Source organism: Lemur catta, chromosome 16, assembly GCF_020740605.2.
Source record: "Lemur catta isolate mLemCat1 chromosome 16, mLemCat1.pri, whole genome shotgun sequence".
Taxonomy (NCBI): domain Eukaryota; kingdom Metazoa; phylum Chordata; class Mammalia; order Primates; family Lemuridae; genus Lemur; species Lemur catta.
The window spans coordinates 55805677-55822735 of record NC_059143.1 but is presented as its reverse complement, the minus strand read 5'-3'; the positions used below and the strand labels follow the sequence as shown (position 1 = coordinate 55822735).

Below are 17059 nucleotides of genomic sequence, written 5' to 3'. Positions count from 1 at the left end.
GGCAGGGGCAGCAGTCAGCCTCTTGGGTGACACCCCTCCTGAATTGCACCTCACGGGAGTCCTCACCTTGTGAGCAGCTGAGGCAGGGACCACAGAGCCTGGGGCGGACCCCAGGCCGGGCAGGGGAGGGGGCCTGGAGCTGAGCAGGTGGGTGAGAAGTGCTGGCACCTGCTGCTCCTGGAGAAGCCATTGCCCTGCTGGGACCGGGCAGTGGGGGCCTCTTCCCGGCTCACACGTGCCACAGACTCTTAGTTCCTACTGCCGTTTAGGGGGTGTCCTTGGATAAATGTCTCTGTTTGCTGTGTACCCTTAGGACACGCTCCAGAGACTTTTTTTTTTTTTTGAGACAGAGTCTCACTCTATTGCCTGGGGTAGAGTGCTGTGGCGTCACCCTAGCTCACTGCAACCTCACACTCCTGGGCTCAAGCCATCCTCCCGCCTCGGCCTCCCAGGTAGCTATTGCCACAGACGCACACCAACACACCTGGCTAATTTTTCTAATTTTTGTACAGACAGAATCTCACTCTGTCACCCAGGCTGGAGTGCAGTGGCACATTCATAGCTCACTGCAGCCTTGAACTCCTGGCCTTAAGCGATCCTCCCGCCTCAGCCTTCTGAAGTGCCAAGACTACAGGCAGGTGCCACCACACCCAGCTAATTTTTGAAATTTTTTAGAGATGGGGTCCAGGTTGGTCCTGAACTCTGGCTTCAAGTGATTCTCCTTCCTTGGCCTCCTAAAGCACTGGGATTGCAGGCCTGAGCCGCCCTGCCTGGTCTCAGACTTTAAATGGCTGCTTTGGTCAAGTTCACCAGCCGCAGTTGTTTTGCTGGAGGTGGGCTGTAAGTTTCCCAGGGGGTCCTCTTTGGAAGCTGGCCTGGCACTTTGGAAGGAGGGGCTCATCTCCCCTCAGCGGTAGGACGTGTCTGGGTGGGGAGGTTGTTCCGCTAGACGCTTGGGTCTCCTTCCCTGAGGGTGGGTGGCAGGGCGCGGGAGCATGGCGGCCACCAGCACGAGGGCTGCCACGTGCCGGGGTCCGGCTGCCGCTGCTGAGGGGCTGGGCACTGGGGAGACAGGAGGTGTCAAGGACAAACAGCTGACCGTGGACTCAGGACACGCGGGTGCTGCTTTGGGTCTGTCTATGAAATTGCTGATCTGGGCCTCACGCGGGTCTGTGTGGATGGGCCACACGTGTCCTCCCTGCCTGCCCGCGCCTCAGCAGGTGACGCCTGCCACCCCTGTGCTGCCCTCCCAGGGTCTTTAGTGCTGAGTGTGTGGGTTGAGGCTGTTCAGAGTGTGTCACTGAGCCCACGAGTGTCCTATGCCTTGATTTCAGTGGTGACAAGTGACACTGTAGCCTGGGTGAGTTAGCTGACAAGCTGAGGGGGAGCTGGACCTTCTGATTCAGCTGTTAGGGGCCGCGGCAAGGGGCAGACGGCAGCATCTGAATCCCACGGGCTGTAACTGGACCACGGGTGCGCTGTGGCCGTGGGACAGTCTGGCTGTCACTGGGTGCTCAGCCGCAGCACACCTGGGCCCCTGTCTCCTCGGAGATGCGGCGTGTGGTGTTCAAATGCACACGACGACCTTTCTTTCCGGTTACGCCCCGGCGTGTGGTCTGGGGAGGGGCTCGGTGCTGTCCTGGTGCTGGCACCGTCTCTGCCGCCTCAGCTCTTGGGGGAGACGCTGCTCTGCTTCCGGCGACACGGGCGGGAAGGGCTTCTAGAAGGAGCCTGTGTGTCCCCTCCCCCTCGCCTGGGTCCCTCCCTCCACGCCAGACTCGTTGCCGTGATGTCTCTGTGTCTTAAGGACGAGTCGCGGGTGTCCACAGAGTGGCCTGCGGGGCCTGTGGGCCCTCGGACCTGTTCTCTGCAGCAGGCGAAGGCGCACACGGTGGCTGTGCCCTGGTGCTGCATTGCGTCACCATGTTTCTTGTGCCAGAATCGCACACGCGTTCATCGCTGACCAGCAAGGCGTGGCCTCCTGGTGGCGCACCTGGTCGCCCTGCCCCCTCAGCACCAGCCCTGCGGCCGCCTGGCCTCCCTGAGACTCCCAGCAGCACCTGGGACTGCTCAGCGTGGACCCTGCCCCGGGTGTGCCTGCAGTGTAGACTGTGCCCCACGGGTGCCGCGCCCCAGACCTGAAGACCGTGGCTCCGGAAGGAGGATGCGGGCGGCTGAGGTTCTTGCGCGTGGATTCCTGTGGAAATGGTTGTATTTTAGATGTCTTGGGTTAAAGGAAATGCAGGATTACCGCTGATTCCAGTGGTTGCTTTGCATTTTGAAGTGGCCCCCCAGCAAATACGGACGCGGGCGTGTGGCTCTGCCACCCATGCCTGGGCCCCAGGCCCCCTCGGCCGCTGGCGGGGCTCGGACCATGTGCAGGCTCCTCCCGGGCCCCCGAGACCACCGTCCTGCCCCAGCCTGGGCATCCGTCGTTCCCGGGGCTGTTCTTGGGGTCAGATGCTGGCCAGGCCTCCACAGGACTGGATTTTCCACACAAGCACATTCTCTGAATTGTTTTTCCCCCTTTCACAGTTGTTTTTGCAGTTTTTTTCTATTGTGGTAAAATACTCATAACGTAAAATTGACCATCTCAGCGAGTAGGTGCAGGGTCGGCTGCGTGGGGTGAAATACCATGTGCAGCTGCCACCCTGTCCGCCTTCCCGGACGGAAACTCGTCCCCGCAAACACTGATGCCCCTCCCAGGCCCCACACCCCACTGTCTCTGTGGCCCTGGTGGCTCTGGGACCTCGTGTGAGGGCGTCACACAGGGCTCGTCCCCGCGACGGGCTCATTCCCTCCTCACAGCGGCCTCGAGGCTCGTCGCCGTGCAGGTGTCAGAATCTCCTCGTGGACGCCGGTGACGTCCCTTGCAGGCGTGTCCCGTGTTTCGTTTGCCCACTCGTCAGCTAGGGACATTCGGGTGACTTCCCCCTTGGGCTGCTGTGACGAGCTCTGCTGTCAGCTCAGGTGTGCAGGTGTGTGTTCCAGGCCCTGCGTTCAGTTCCCGAGGGTGTGCCCAGACGTGGAATCGCTGGATCACATGGTCACTCTGTTTTCGGTAGTTTTGAGGGACTGTTTTCCACACGAACTGCGCCATGTCCACCCACAGTGTGCGGGGACTGCGGTTCTCCACGCCCTCACCAATGCCTGTGTCCTGGTGTCTTGACAGTAGCTCTCGTGCTGGGTGTGACGTGGCATCTCCTCTTGGTTTTGGTTTGCGTTTTCCTGATACGACAGGTGGTGGCGAGCATTTTTCCATGTGCTTGTTGGCCATTTGTCGATCTTCTTTGGAGAAAAACATATTTAAGCCTTTGCACATTTTTAAATTGGGTTTTTTTCATTGTTGGGTTGCAGGAGCTCTCTATGTGCCTTGGACGTCGTTTCTTAGCAGACATGTGGTTTGCAACTATTTTCTCTCATTCCATTGGTTGCCTTTTCACATTGTTGATTTTTGTCCTTTGAAACACAGACGTTTTAAATTTTGATGAGTCCGATTGTTTTTTCTTTTGTTGCCTGTGCCTTTGGTGTTAGAGCCAAGAAGTCATAGACAAACCCAACATCATGAGGGTCTTCTGCATGTTTTCTTCCAAGAGTTTTATAGTTTTAGGTCTTACATTTATTTCTTTGATCCATTTTAGGTTAAATTTTGTGTATGGTATAAGGTAAGTATGTCCAAGCTTGTTCTTTTTCTCAAAAACTGTCTAATGAGACGTTTCTATTTTTCATTTACTAATTACTCCATCAGAGAACCTAAATAGAAAGGTCTCCTACGGACTGACCTCAGACCTGGTTTTCCCACGTCCCTTGGGCTCCCACCTGGTGTCCTGTGTGTGTCCCCAGCCCACCTGTGCACAGCTGGATGGGCCCCCACTTGATGCCCTGGGTGTGTCCCCAGCCCACCTGTGCACAGCCGTCCCTGCACTGGCCCCTCCCCCTCACTGCAGCTTCCCTGTGTTCCGGGAGGTGACTGCCCACCCTGGCGTGACCTCAGGCCCTGCCTCTTGCTAAGTGCTCTTGCACAGGGTGAGGGAGGGGCACATGGGTGCAGCCAGGACGCCCCCTCCCCAGTCCCCGCCCACCCCGCCTGCCCTCGTGTGGGGGCTGCTCCTGGGGGCCCCTGCTCTGACCCTGCTGAGGAAGGGGCTCTTCAGCCTTGTGCACCTTGCAGGCCTCTGGCGGTTCCCCCCAGAGCATTTGCCTCATGTTTCCCCACAGCCCAGCTGTTCTGTCCCCAGGGCATTGCGTGTTCATCTGCCTCGTTTAATTTGCTAATTTGTGTGAGTGTTTAGAACTCGGGTTCTGCGGGATGTGTCCTGGAGCACAGGTGCTGTCCCCGAAGCCAAGTGGGTGGTGATGGTTTATGTTGGGTCTCCATGTGGGCAGGCATGGAACGAGAGTCGAGACTGACTCATTCATCGTCATGTCAGCCCTGGTGGCAGGGACAGGGAAGGAGACACCTGGTCAGCCCGGTGTTACTGGGGGCGCTGTGATTCCGACCGGGAATCAGATCCCGAGACTGTGGCACAGCCCTCCTACTATACCCCCTCTCAGAGATGGTAATATGAACTTTAAGGATTGGGCATCTTTTCTTCTGTTTTTTTAAGAGGCAAGGTCTTGCTCTGTCACCCAGGCTGGAGTGCAGTGGCACAATCACAGCTCACTGCAGCCTTGAACTCCTGGGCTCAAGTGATCCTCCTGCCTCAGCCTCCCGAGAGGCTGGGACTACAGGCACATGTCCCCAAGCCACCGCACCTGGCTTGACTTTAGCATGTTTTATGTTGACTTAGTATCTGTGCACATCTCCCTCAGAAGTGCCTGGACCAGGAAACACGCAGCTTATGTCTCCTCACTCAGACCTTGACCTCTGCCTCTCACTCAGTTGGTCTGCGTCTCCTCACCTGCACCCCTCACCTGCACACCTCAGCTGCACCCGTCACCTGCACACCTGCACCCCTCACCTGCACACCTGCACCCCTCACCTGCACCCCTCAGCTGCACACCTGTACCCCTCACCTGCATCCTTGACCTGCACACCTGTACCCCTCGCCTGCATCCTTGACCTGCACACCTGTACCCCTTACCTGCATCCCTCACCTGCACACCTGTACCCGTTACCTGCACCGCTTACCTGTACCCCTCACCTGCACACCTGCACCCCTCACCTGCACCCTTAGCTGCACCCCTGCACCCCTCACCTGCACCCCTCACCTGCACACCTGTACCCCTTACCTGCACACCTGCACCCCTCACCTGCACCCCTGCACCCCTCACCTGCACACCCAGCTGAGGCTGCTCTCTCCCTCTGCCCTAGACTTCGACCCTCACCACTTCTGGCACTGGAGCAGCTTCGCAGACTACGTGCAGTGTGTCCTGGCCTTCACAGGTGTGGCGGGCTACGTCACGTACCTGTCCATTGACTCGGCCTTGTTCGTGGAGACCCTGGGCTTCCTGGCTGTGTTTACCGAGGCCATGCTGGGCGTGCCCCAGCTCTACCGCAACCACTGCCACCGCTCCACGGAGGGCATGAGGTAGGGTGTTCTTCTCAGCACTGTAAAGCTGCCAGGTCCACAGCCAGGTAGGTTGCAGCTCACTGGCCCTTGGCCCTCCTGTCTGAGCAGGCGTGTGTGTGTGCGAGGGCCGAGGGCGCAGCACGTAGCCGGCACGGGTGGCCGGCTGTCCTGCAGGGCTGCTGAGACAGGCTGCTGGAGGGGACAGAGGGCTCGAGGGTGGCCTAAGGTTGGGAGGGGCACGGGACCTGCCCTGGCTGCTGGCTGTTCCCCACGGCCCCAGCTGTGGCCTCCGACCCTGACCGCTGGCAGCGGCAGGTGGGGCTGGAGTTTGGAACTGTAGACCAAGTGCCGCAGGCTCTCCGCCAGCCTAGCCCGGATGCCCGCAGGGTGACGGCCAGCACTGGGGACAAGCAAAGACCCTTCCCGTGGGCTCACTCGAGAGCCTTGACATGAATGAACTGTGGTAACAAGAGACCCCCGTGTTTCATGGGGAGAGACACCACTCGCATGCCACACATGGCCCTTCATGGCGCACCAGCGAGGGGTTTCGGCACATTCAGAGTGGTGCAGCCACCAGCACGGTCCGATTCCGGAATGTTCCATCACCCCAGAGAGGAGCCCCGTGCGCATGAGCCGTCACTCCTGCTTGCCACCCCCAGCACCTCCCGTCCACTGTCTGTCTCTGTGGGTTTGCCTCTTCTGGACACTTCACGGACACAGAGCCATACAACACGGAGCCCTTTGTGACTGGCTTCCGTCACTGAGCATGACGTTTTTCAGGTTCATACGTGTCACAGCGTGTGTCAGGGCTTTGTTCCTTTTTGTGGCTGAGGAATGTTCCATGGCTTGGATACAGCAAGTGTTGCTCGTCCATCCTTCGCAGACGGACACTGGGCTGTGCAGCAACTCGGAGGCAGTTGTGAGTGTGCTGCTGTGCACGTCCACGTCCACGACCACGACCACGGCCACGTCCACGACCACGTCCACATCCACAACCATGTCCACGTCCACGACCACGGCCACGTCCACAACCACGTCCACGACCACGGCCACGCCTTCATGTGGATGTGTGTTTTCCTTTCTCTCAAGTGTGGACCTGGGAGCAGAATTCAGGGGTCAAATGGTAGCTGAGCCTTCCAGGAGCTGCTAGAATGTTCCCACAGGAAGGGAGGGCGGGGCAGGTGAGGGGTTTGAAGGCAGGAGCAGCTGAGGCTGGGGTGCCGTGAGGGGAGAATGAGGCCTGGGCCCTGGGAAGAGACAGCCCCGGGCAGGGCTCTCCACACCCTGCCAGGCAGGCTCCTGCGTTGTGGGTGCCTCTCGGTGGAACTCTGGGCCAGCGAGTTTCCTCTGTCCGAGGACGGAGGGACATCCTTGTTCCTGGGACTCTCCCGACAGGACCAGGCCAGACAGTCTAGTCAGGAACCCACTGGCTCATTGAACTGTGATGGACCCTGCAGGGCTCAGTCTTCGTTCGTTCATTCATTCATTCGGATGGTTGCTGGGGTGAAGGTTGTCTAAACCCAGTGTGGAGGAGCAGGAATTCCGTCTCGGGGGAAACAGGGCACCGAGTCCCGGCAACACGGAGTTGACGCCATGGACTCCCGCGGACGCCTGGTGCCTGCTCTGAGGGCCTCACCGTGGGGACCTTGCAGTGAACCCGAGGGCACAGACGAGGGGAGGCTGGCTCTGCGCCAATCCTGTGACATCGAGGTGCCTCCAAGACGCCAGGTTTTCCTCCTACACGAGGGGACACTGCCTCCCAGCAAGCAGACCCCTGCGAGCCTGGGACAGGGACACACACCTGAATTCTGCATTTTACCTGCTGCTGGTCCTGCTTCCCTACCCCCCCTCTAAATCATGTGCTGGTTGTGGGGCCGCAGCAAGGGATTCCTGTCCCCTGTAAGTGCGGGGGCTGCCGGCAGCTGTCACGTCCAAGGGCAAAGACGAGGTGGGGCGTCAGCAGTTGGCAGTGTCCCTCACGGAGCCAGCGATGACCCGTGTGTGCGCTTGCCATGGTGGAGAACACATCTGTGTGTCGGGGGCCCAGGGACGTAGACAGGGCTGGGACAGGTGGCCCTGGGATCAGAGCTTCAGCTGTGCATCCTCCTGGCCGCATGGACCAGTGCTGCGTCCCAGCCTCTGCCCTCCATTTTTGTTGGTGTGTGCAGCTGTGAGCCCGGCTGTGGTGGGTTCTGTCCGGGTGACCGTCCCTCGTGCTCCCAGCCCACCCGGCTCCCTGTGGTGCTCTGTGCTGGTGGCTTTGGCAGGGAAGGCGCCGGGGGGGCCGTGAAGGCTGACCAGCCCCTCCCAGATGGCTCTGGGCTCCACCTCTGGATGGAGCCTCCCCTCGGCAGCAGCACGGTGGCCCAGGTGCCCCTCCTGCAGCTCGTCCGCCTCTGAGGCCCGGACACCTCCCCAGCCTCAAGGAGCACCTGGTGTTCTGAGTGCAAACCGTTTGGCTTTACCTGAACTAAAATGGGAGTAAAAGGCCGCCTTTCTGGGTTTGGGGCGCTTGGTTTGACAGTGTTTCACGGAAGATATTTCGAAAGCTGTTTGCAGTGGATTCGTGTGGCTACCCTGTGTGCAGGGACGTTGTCTGTCAGAGCAGCGAATCCAGGGCTGCCGATGCCAGATGCAAAGGTGTGTGGCCCTGCACCAACCCCCAACGTGCCCAGCCGCGTGGGGGACTCAGCAAAGTAGATGCGTGCATGGAACATTCTGCAGGAGCCGTAGTTCTGTTTTACACTTGCCCTCAGTCCCTACATGGAATTTGCCTGTGGTTCATATGGGTTCTTTTCATAATTCGGTTTTCCAGTAAGGTTTTAGAATAAGAGGATTTCAAGTTAAATTACAGCTTAAATGTGCCTTAAATTGTAGTTTAGTTCATATGTGATAGGGAAAAAATGCTCTGAAATTTGGGAGAGAGTTATGCAGGGAAAGTCTCGCTGCTGTCCTGCTGCGTGCTGTCGCGCCGTGTGCGAATCCACCCTCAGGGAGGGAATCGTGAGCTGGGGACCACGTGGAGGCCAACAGAGTAGCGCAGAATCTATTTTTACGCTCACAGTTTGCAGAACATCAGCCCATCTTTGCCACTGGAGCCTCCAGTGATATACAGTAATCCCAGTTTTTGCCCACAAACTGTGGACTATCATGGGAGCAAATTGCTAGGTGGGTTAGGTGGGATTTGTGGGTCACTAGAAGGAGAGCACGTCTGCTCAGAGGAACTCCTGCGGTAACCGTTTACTGCGGGATGGAGGTTCCACCGCGCCCTGTACTCCCAGATTTGCGGATGGACGGGAATGTGAAAGTGGGTGCTGCCTGAGTTCTTCCTGGAGTGTCTGAACCCACAACTCTGGGATTCATCCAAAAGAGACACCTTTTTATAGCTTTTGTGCTTGGGCTCTGTGCAAGGAAGATGGGAGCAGAGCTGAGGGCCCAGTCCAGGAGTAGGGGAGGCTGGGCCCCTGCGGTGAGGTGACAGGGACGGTGGGACTCTGAGGTGAGGTGATGGGGAAGGCTGGGACCGTGCGGTGAGGTGATGGGGAAGGTTGGACCATGTGGTGAGATGATGGGAAGGCAGGTATGTGTCCCCTGGACTCACCCTCGAGCCATGCACGCATGGATCTGGCTCTAAACTGCACCGAAAGGGTCTGAGAACTGACCCTCAGAGCAGACACCACCCAAGCCCCAGACTGGCCTCTGAGTGGTGCACATGCAGCACAGATCTCCAAGGCACTACAGAGGTTCTGAAAACTGAACTGTCAGAACTTGCATCCCGAACCCAGCCATGTCAGTTCCCTGCTACAACAGTGCCCGTAGGGTCGAGCAAGACTCAGAGTCTCACTGCATGATGTCCAGAATGTCCAAGTTATAAACCAAAATTACATGTGAAGAATCAGAAAAATCTCAGCTCTCAAAGGAAATGATAATCAGCAGACACCAAACCAAGGCAAAACTGATGCTGGAATTTTTTTTTTTTTTTTTTTGAGACAGAGTCTCACTCTGTTGCCCAGGCTAGAGTGCCGTGGTGTGTCAGCCTAGCTCACAGCAATCTCAAACTCCTGGGTTCAAGCGATCCTCCTGCCTCAGCCTCCCAAGTAGCTGGGACTACAGGCATGTGCCACCATGCCCGGCTAATTTTTCCTATATACATTTTTAGTTGTCCAGATAATTTCTTTCTATTTTTAGTAGAGACGAGGTCTCGCTCTTGCTCAGGCTGGTCTCCAACTCCTGACCTCGAGCGATCCACCCGCCTCGGCCTCCCAGAGTGCTAGGATTACAGGCGTGAGCCACTGCGCCCAGCCCAGATGCTGGAATTATTTGAGAATATTAAAGTCACTATTATAATTATGCTCCATAGAATAAGAGCAAATACTCTTCAAATGAATGGAAACATAGAACATCTCAGCAGAGAAGTAGAGGGTATTTAAAAAAAAAAAGAAAAATTTAAGTTGAAAAGTACAATAATCTAAATAAAAAATGTACTCCATGAGTTCAATAGTAGAATGGAGCTGAGAGGAAGCAATGAATTTGAAGACAAACCAACAAAAAGTATTCTGAACAGGAAACAATTGAAAAATTTAAAAAATGAATAGTCAAGGGCAATACCAAAAGGTCTAATATTCATGTCATCTGAGTCCAGAAGAGAGAAGAAAGAATGTGGTATAGAAAAAAATAGGCTGGGATGGTGGCTCATGCCTGTATTCCTAGCAGTGTGGGAGGCTGAGGCAAGAGGATCGCTTGAGCTCATAAATTCAAGACCAGCCTGAGAAAGAGTAAGACCCTGTCTCTACTAAAAATAGAAAAATTAGCCAGGCATGGTGGCGCATGCCTGTACTCCGAGCTACTCGGGAGGCTGAGGCAGGAGGATCACTAGAGCCTAGGAGTTTGAGGTTGCAGTGAGCTATGATGATGCCATGGCACTCTAGCCCAGGCAACAGAGAGAGACCCTGTGTCACAAAAAGAAAGAAAAAAGAAAAAAAAAATAGTTGAAATAAGGACTGAAAATACCTCAAATTTGGTGAAAGATAACATAGATTTAAGAAGTTCACTGAATCCCAAACATGTATCACCTCAGAAACTTGTAAGAACCAAAGTCAAAGGGAAAATGTTGAAAGCAATCAGACAAAAGGGGATATATATCTGTATCTATCTATACGAACAACAGTTTGAATTACTATGGATTTTTCATCAGAAACCATGGAGGTCAGAAGGAAGTAGCACCTTTTTCAGATGCTGAAAAGAAAAGAACTGTTAACCCAGAATTTTATATTAGCAAAAATATCCTTCAGTAATAAAGGTGAAATGAAGTTTTCACTTCACTTCTCAAATGAAGGAAAACTAAGAGAATTCACTGCCATCAGTCCTGCTTTAAAGGAAATGTTAAAGGAAGTTCTTTGGCTGGAAGGAAAATGGTACCAGTCAGAAACTTGGAACTCCAGGAATGAAGGAAGAGCAACAGAAATGGCTAATATCTAGGGTAAATATAATAGATTATTTTTCTTCTCTTAAGTTATTTAAAATATGTGTGAAGCTTAAGAGCAAAACTATAACATTGTCTGGTGGGGTTTTCAATGCACGTAGATATAATGTGTACGACAGCCACAGTATAAAAGAGGGAGGCTAAAGCAGCCTTTATGGTGGTAAGGTTTCCACATTCCATGTGAAATAATAAAATACTGATTCTAAGCAGACTCTGAGAAGTTAAATATATTACAATTCCCTAGAGTAGAATTTTTCAACAGCAGCACTACTGATATTATTGCGGGGGAATATCCTGTGATTGTAGGATGTTTAACGGTGTCCATGGCTTCTACCTACTAGACTCCAGTAGCATTCTTCCAGCTGTGACAACTAAAAATGTCTCCAGAAATTGCCAGATGGAGTGGGGGAATGGAGGCAAAACCATTCCCACTTGGGAACCACTGCCCTAGAGTAAGCATTAAAAAACCTATACAAAAGGAGACAGTGAAAAAATCCATTAGATAAAGTGGGATACTAAGAAAATTTACAACAATCTAAAAGAAGGGAGGAATAAAAAATAGGGACAATTTGAGAACAAAAAAGTAAAATGGTAGACCTACATCAGACATATCAATAAGAACATTGAATGTAAATGGTTGAAACATACCAATTAAAGGTCAGAGATTTTCATATTGATTATAAAAATAAGACCCAACTACCTGCTGTCTATCAAAAACCCACTTTAAATATGGTGACAGAGACTAAAAATAACAGGCTGGGGAAAGATGTATACTAGTGTGTACTATGTATACTATGTATACATGAATCAAAGGAAACTGGAATAGCTATATTAATATGTGAAAAGTAAAGGAAAATTGCTTTGGATTAAAAAGGACAATACATAATGATAAACAGGTAAATTCACCAGAAGATACAGCAATCCTAAATGTGTATGCACTGAACAACAGAGCCTCAAAATACATAAAGCCAAAGCTGGTAGAAATGAAAAGACAAATCCACAATTACAGTTACAGAATTCAGTTCTCCTCAGTCATTGAGAAAAACAGAAGACATAAAATCATCAAGGATATAATCTGAACACCACCAGTAGCCAAGTGAATCTTACTGACATCTATAGAACACTCCACCCAGAATATACATTCTTTTCAAATGGTCATTGAGCATTCACCAAATCAGACCATTTACTGGGTCATAAATATTTATTTAAAGGAACTGAAACTATCCAAACTATGTTGTAGGGCTATAATGTAATTAAGTTAGAAATTAATCTCCAAAGATTTAGAAGCTAGGCAACATACTTCTAAATAATCTGTTAATCAAAGAGGATGTCTCAAAGCAAATTAAAAAATGTTTTGAGCTGAAAAATAAAACATATCAAAATTTGTGGGATGCAGTTAAAGCGATACTTAGAGGTAAATTCATAATCCTCAAGGACCCAGGAAATGATGTTATGATCTAGCAAAACTGACCCAAGTTGAAGAATGTCACACCCTCTTTGTTTTTCCTGTGGGTTTAATTACCAAGCCAAATTTATGTTCTCAGAGGCTGACAGGACTTGGCCATAGCTGAGTGTGGGCTTGAGGAAAGGATGAAGGTGCGTTTCTGGCTCTACCCTGCACATGAGCGTGCCCCAAACCCTGGTTTTTCAGTGAGCTGAAGCGGAGGTTCAGAGGTGCACGTGGCTCCAGTGGGCAAGCGGCCGTGTCCTTGTGTCCTCGTGTGTGGATGTCTCCTCGGCACCCCCTCCTCCTTGATGGCCCGGCAGCCCCTCAGGCTGTGTGGTCTGGCTTCATTGGCTTCATTCAGACTGCCCGTGGAAACGGGTTTAATTTAGACACATTTCCTGCACGAAGGCAGCCGTGCTCATGTTTGCTGCCAGTCCAGCCAGGGCACCAGACGCAGTGGGCAGAGAGGGATGCGGGTGGCCCAGGACAGCGGGTGGCAGTTGTTCCTCCTTCACTCACTGAGGTCCCTGTGCTGCGGGGACAGAGATATCTGAAGGGAAAGTTTGCGCCAATGACCAGTAACGGAGACCCTATGGGTCTTATGCATGGGGAAGGCCTGGGGAAGCAGCTTTGCTCTGCTCGTGCTTGGCCTTGGACCTCGGCCCGGCAGCCTCCAGTTTGTGCCCTCAGTGCCCGGGGTGCGAGCTGTGGGGTACAGGAGCTCTGTGGGAACAGCCACTCCTCCCGGCAGCACAGGGCTGCCCGACCGGAGGCCCCGGCTCTGCAGACACAGCCCGGCTGTTCCCTGTGGCCGGGACCGACCATGCCCCGTTCTTGGGTCTCACAGCTGCACGCTGGAGCCCCCCGGGACCCCTGGCCAGGGGAGCACTATCTCCTCTCTCCGGTCGGAGGCCACAGAGGGGTCTCAGGTGGGTGGGTTGGGTGGGATAAGTCTGGGGTAATCCCCAACTTCATGGGGTATCCTCCGACCCCCCCGGTGCTCCCGACCTCCTGGGTCACACAGCTGACCTTCTGGCTTGTGTCTCCTCAGCATAAAGATGGTGCTCATGTGGACCAGCGGTGACGCCTTCAAGACGGCCTACTTCCTGCTGAACGGGGCGCCCCTGCAGTTCTCCGTGTGCGGCCTGCTGCAGGTGCTGGTGGACCTGGCCATCCTGGCGCAAGCCTACGCCTTCGCCCGCCACCCCCAGAAGCCAGCGCCCCACGCCACGCACCCCGCCAGTGCCAAGGCCCTCTGAGGCAGCCGGGGAGGACAAAGGCCTGTGGCCGCCAGCCACAGACACTGCCCACCTGTCCTCCAGGCGTGGGGGACGGGCACCGTGGCCCCTGCAGGCGGGTGTCAGGTTCTCGACGAGCCTGTGCGTGGGCCCTGGGCAGGCTGCTGGAGGCAGGGCCGGGCGATGTTTGTGCTCACCACCGCAGGGACGGCCAGCATGGGTTTGACACCCCAGGGCTGGGTTTCAGGTATTTTTAAGGTCATGGCAAAAGTGAGCATCTTTTCCCACTTCTGCTCAGAAACACCTGCCCTGAACCCAGGTTGTGTTCGCAGACACACGAGAAGGCACAGCAGCCCTGCTCCCTGCTCGGCCCCGCCTCCCGGGTCCGCCTCAGCCCACAGGACGGCTCCCCGGTGGGGCTGGGGGGCCTGCAGCCCAGGGTGAGCAGACCCTCACACCAGTGTGCAGGAAATGCAAAGGGGACAGGTGTCTGGAGACCCCTCGAGTCCCATGAACAGAGCCTTGGGACCCTTACCGATGTGCTGCTTGGAAGGGAAGTCCCCCACTGCCCGGCGCGGGCGGCACAGCGCAGGGCTGGCGTCTTCTCTGCCCTGGTGTGCATGGAAGGGGCCACGAGGATGCAGGTGCCCGTGCTCCTGAGCAGCCCCCTGGGATGCGGCGCCGGCCCAGCAGGGCCCGAAAACCCCGTTGCTGTGCTGCCCCTTCCCGGGAGGGGCTACGTGTGCACCCCGGGCTAGCGGGCGGCCCGTGTCTGAGCCTGGCTGGGCGCTGGCTGGCGAGTTCGGGTGTGAGAGTCGGGGCATTAGGTTCTCCTCGGGTCCCTGGGGATGTCCCTTAGACAGACGTGGAGGCCCTCGCGGGGGTGTGGGAGGCCGAGGGGGGCGGGGCCGTGGCCGTGGACAGCTCTGGGGGGCTCCACGGGGGAGATTCCCTTGATTCTGGGCGTTGTATGCACTGGCCAGACATAGCTTTAACTTCCGTCTTCCGGGACAGAGACGGCCTTGGGTCCGTAGGGGGAGGCCAGGCCGGTGCCCCGACGGGCAGGGTCCTGCTGCTGCCGTCCCCGGGGGGCAACCTGAGTAGGGGCGGCCTGGCGGGGGCTCCTGCCGCATCCTCTGTGCGCGGCCCCCAGGCCCGTCGGCCCCGGAGCTCTGGGTCTGCAGCGTCTGCGGTGGGAGCCGCTGGTCTGACCTTGGCACCGCACGTCTGCGCAGCCCTGTTTTCAGTTTAACGCGCGGTCACGCCGCGCTCAGCCCTGTGCTGGCCCCAGAGCTCTATAGAGGTGCTTCTGTGTGGCTCCCGCGGGGCGGTGTCCCCTTCTGCTGGCGGAGGGGCCGCCTCCGTGTAGGCGCCGCCTGTGTGCACCAAAGCCGTCCGCCGCGGGTGTGGCTTCCGTGGCCGGCGGGGGACGGCCCAGCGCTGCTCCTCCCCCCCGAGTGCCCCTCCGAGATCTCTTGAATGTTTGAGTGAGGATCTTCCTCAGCTCTTGGGCCTGTAAAATGCTTTGAAGATTTTTATTTTTTTAAAATGGAGATGTCTATAGTGTTAATGCCTCCAAATTAAAATGTCACCGACAACTGCAGGTGCGACGACTGTCCCCCGTGTGGCGACTGGAGTTAATAAACTGGACCCAGCGAGGTGTGCGTGGGGCCAGGCAGGGGGAAGAATCTGTCCGCTGTCCTGAGACCCCAGAAGGGGCCCTGTGTGACCCGGGCTGTTCCCGCGACCCCGGGGGCAGCTCTGCGGCCCCACCCAGCACAGGTGGCTCTGCCGCCCTCACCTGGCCCATGGCCCTGGCGGTTCACGCCTCCTCCTGCTTCCCTTAAAACAGCAGCCCCCAACCTTTTTGGCACCAGGGACCGGTTTCATGCAAGAGAGGGTTTCCACGGACCAGGGCTGAGGGGAGGTTGAGCGTCTCCAAAGGGTACTTGGAGGTCACTTTTCCCCAAACCCTAAATTTGTGTATTTCCTGGCTCTTCCTCCCCAAGGGGCCAGCATGTTGGGAGCAGAGCATGTGGTGGGGCAGAGCCTGGTGGGACTTTGGCAGCTCTCGTATGGCAGCCGCTGGCCACAAAGGGACCACACAGGTGGCTGTTTCCCCAGCGTAAGGGCTTGGCAGCAAATACAGGGGGTTCCAGACGCCCGACACTGACGGGAGCGTGTGCAGTCCCGGAGCTGCTCAGTCGGATACGTCTCCAGACACTCAGGTAGGGGCAGCTGGGGTGGGGGCAGGTAGGGGGTCAGCGGGTGGGGCTGGGCACAAGGTGACAGCACAGGTCGTGGGTGAGCAGGGTGATCAAGGCTAGCGGATTCCCGGAGAATCTCTGGCACTAGCCGCCGTCGAATGCTGACAGACGGTGCCAGGAGAGCCGGAGCTCAGTGGCAGTGACTGGGGCTGTGCATCTTCAGGGTGCAGCCAGCTTTGGGGATCACTCTGGGACAATTCTGATTTAAGAGGAAACTGAGGCACAGAAGTGGGCCCTTCCCCGAGGGGACAGCAGTCCCGGGCAGGGGATTCATGTGCCCAGGTGGAAGTGTATCCCCCGGTGCTCCCGGGTTCCCGCAGCAGAACGGCAGCAGCCCAGTGTGGGGCGGGGAGGCTTCGACCCTGGGAGGGACAATGTGGGCCGGGGGGTCCTCACCCGCTGCACAAGAGGAATCGTTTCCCTGGAGCTCACTGGCAGCGCTGTCCTTGGCGAGGGTCCGCTCGCTCCTGCCTGAGCAGATGATGTGTTAGCGGCGCAGACCACCGAGCCCGCAGAGAGGGACCACAAACCTCGCACAGGAAGGAATTCAAGGGCAGGGCAACAAAAAAAGAAGAATTAAGGCATGAAGTGTAGACAGCAGATTTACTGAAAGCAAAGTACACTCTTTAGGACAGAAGCAAAGAGCAGACTGATCCTCACGGGAGCAGTAACACCCCAGGGCTAGGGTCTGTCCCTAACGATATGCTGAGCTGGGGGTGGAACATTCGTGGGTTTTCTGGGACAGGGGTGGAGAGTTCCTGGAACCGGGAACCCTTCCCTTGACCTTATAGGTGGCTTCCAGGAGTCACTGTGGCATGTGTAAACAGTTGGGGCTGGTGGGTTAATGAGGCTAGTTCATTTAGGGGCGCTGTCATCTCAACTGGACACATGCCCCAATTAAAGGAATTCCCCCTTTTCCATGGATAAAGATGTATGGCTAAAGCAAAATAGCCAGCAGGTCCCTATTGGTGACATTCACCTTGGCCAGGCACATTCTCGTGACCTCTGAGCCCTGCCCCGCCTGCCGGCAGCGTGTCTGACTCCTGCTCTCCAAGGCTGTCCTGTGAGAGGTATGTGGGCCAGCAGGAGGAGGCAGGGCTGAGGCCAGCTGC

The 17059-nt window shown here is 55.8% G+C and overlaps 1 protein-coding gene across 3 annotated transcripts in view; it reads left to right on the top strand.

Annotated features, from left to right (window-relative positions):
- Window positions 1-15298, top strand: part of SLC66A2 (solute carrier family 66 member 2) — a 32054-nt gene extending 16756 nt beyond the window's left edge. For 2 of the 3 annotated variants that reach the window (XM_045527360.1, XM_045527359.1), the window contains 2 exons: window positions 5315-5531; window positions 13494-15298. In XM_045527360.1, the coding sequence (XP_045383316.1) occupies window positions 5315-5531; window positions 13494-13701 (425 nt within the window). In that variant the 3' untranslated portion in view covers window positions 13702-15298. The remainder of the gene's footprint in view (window positions 1-5314; window positions 5532-13493) is intronic. The other variant, XM_045527361.1, reaches the window with a different exon arrangement.
- The last annotated feature ends 1761 nt before the right edge of the window (window positions 15299-17059 follow it).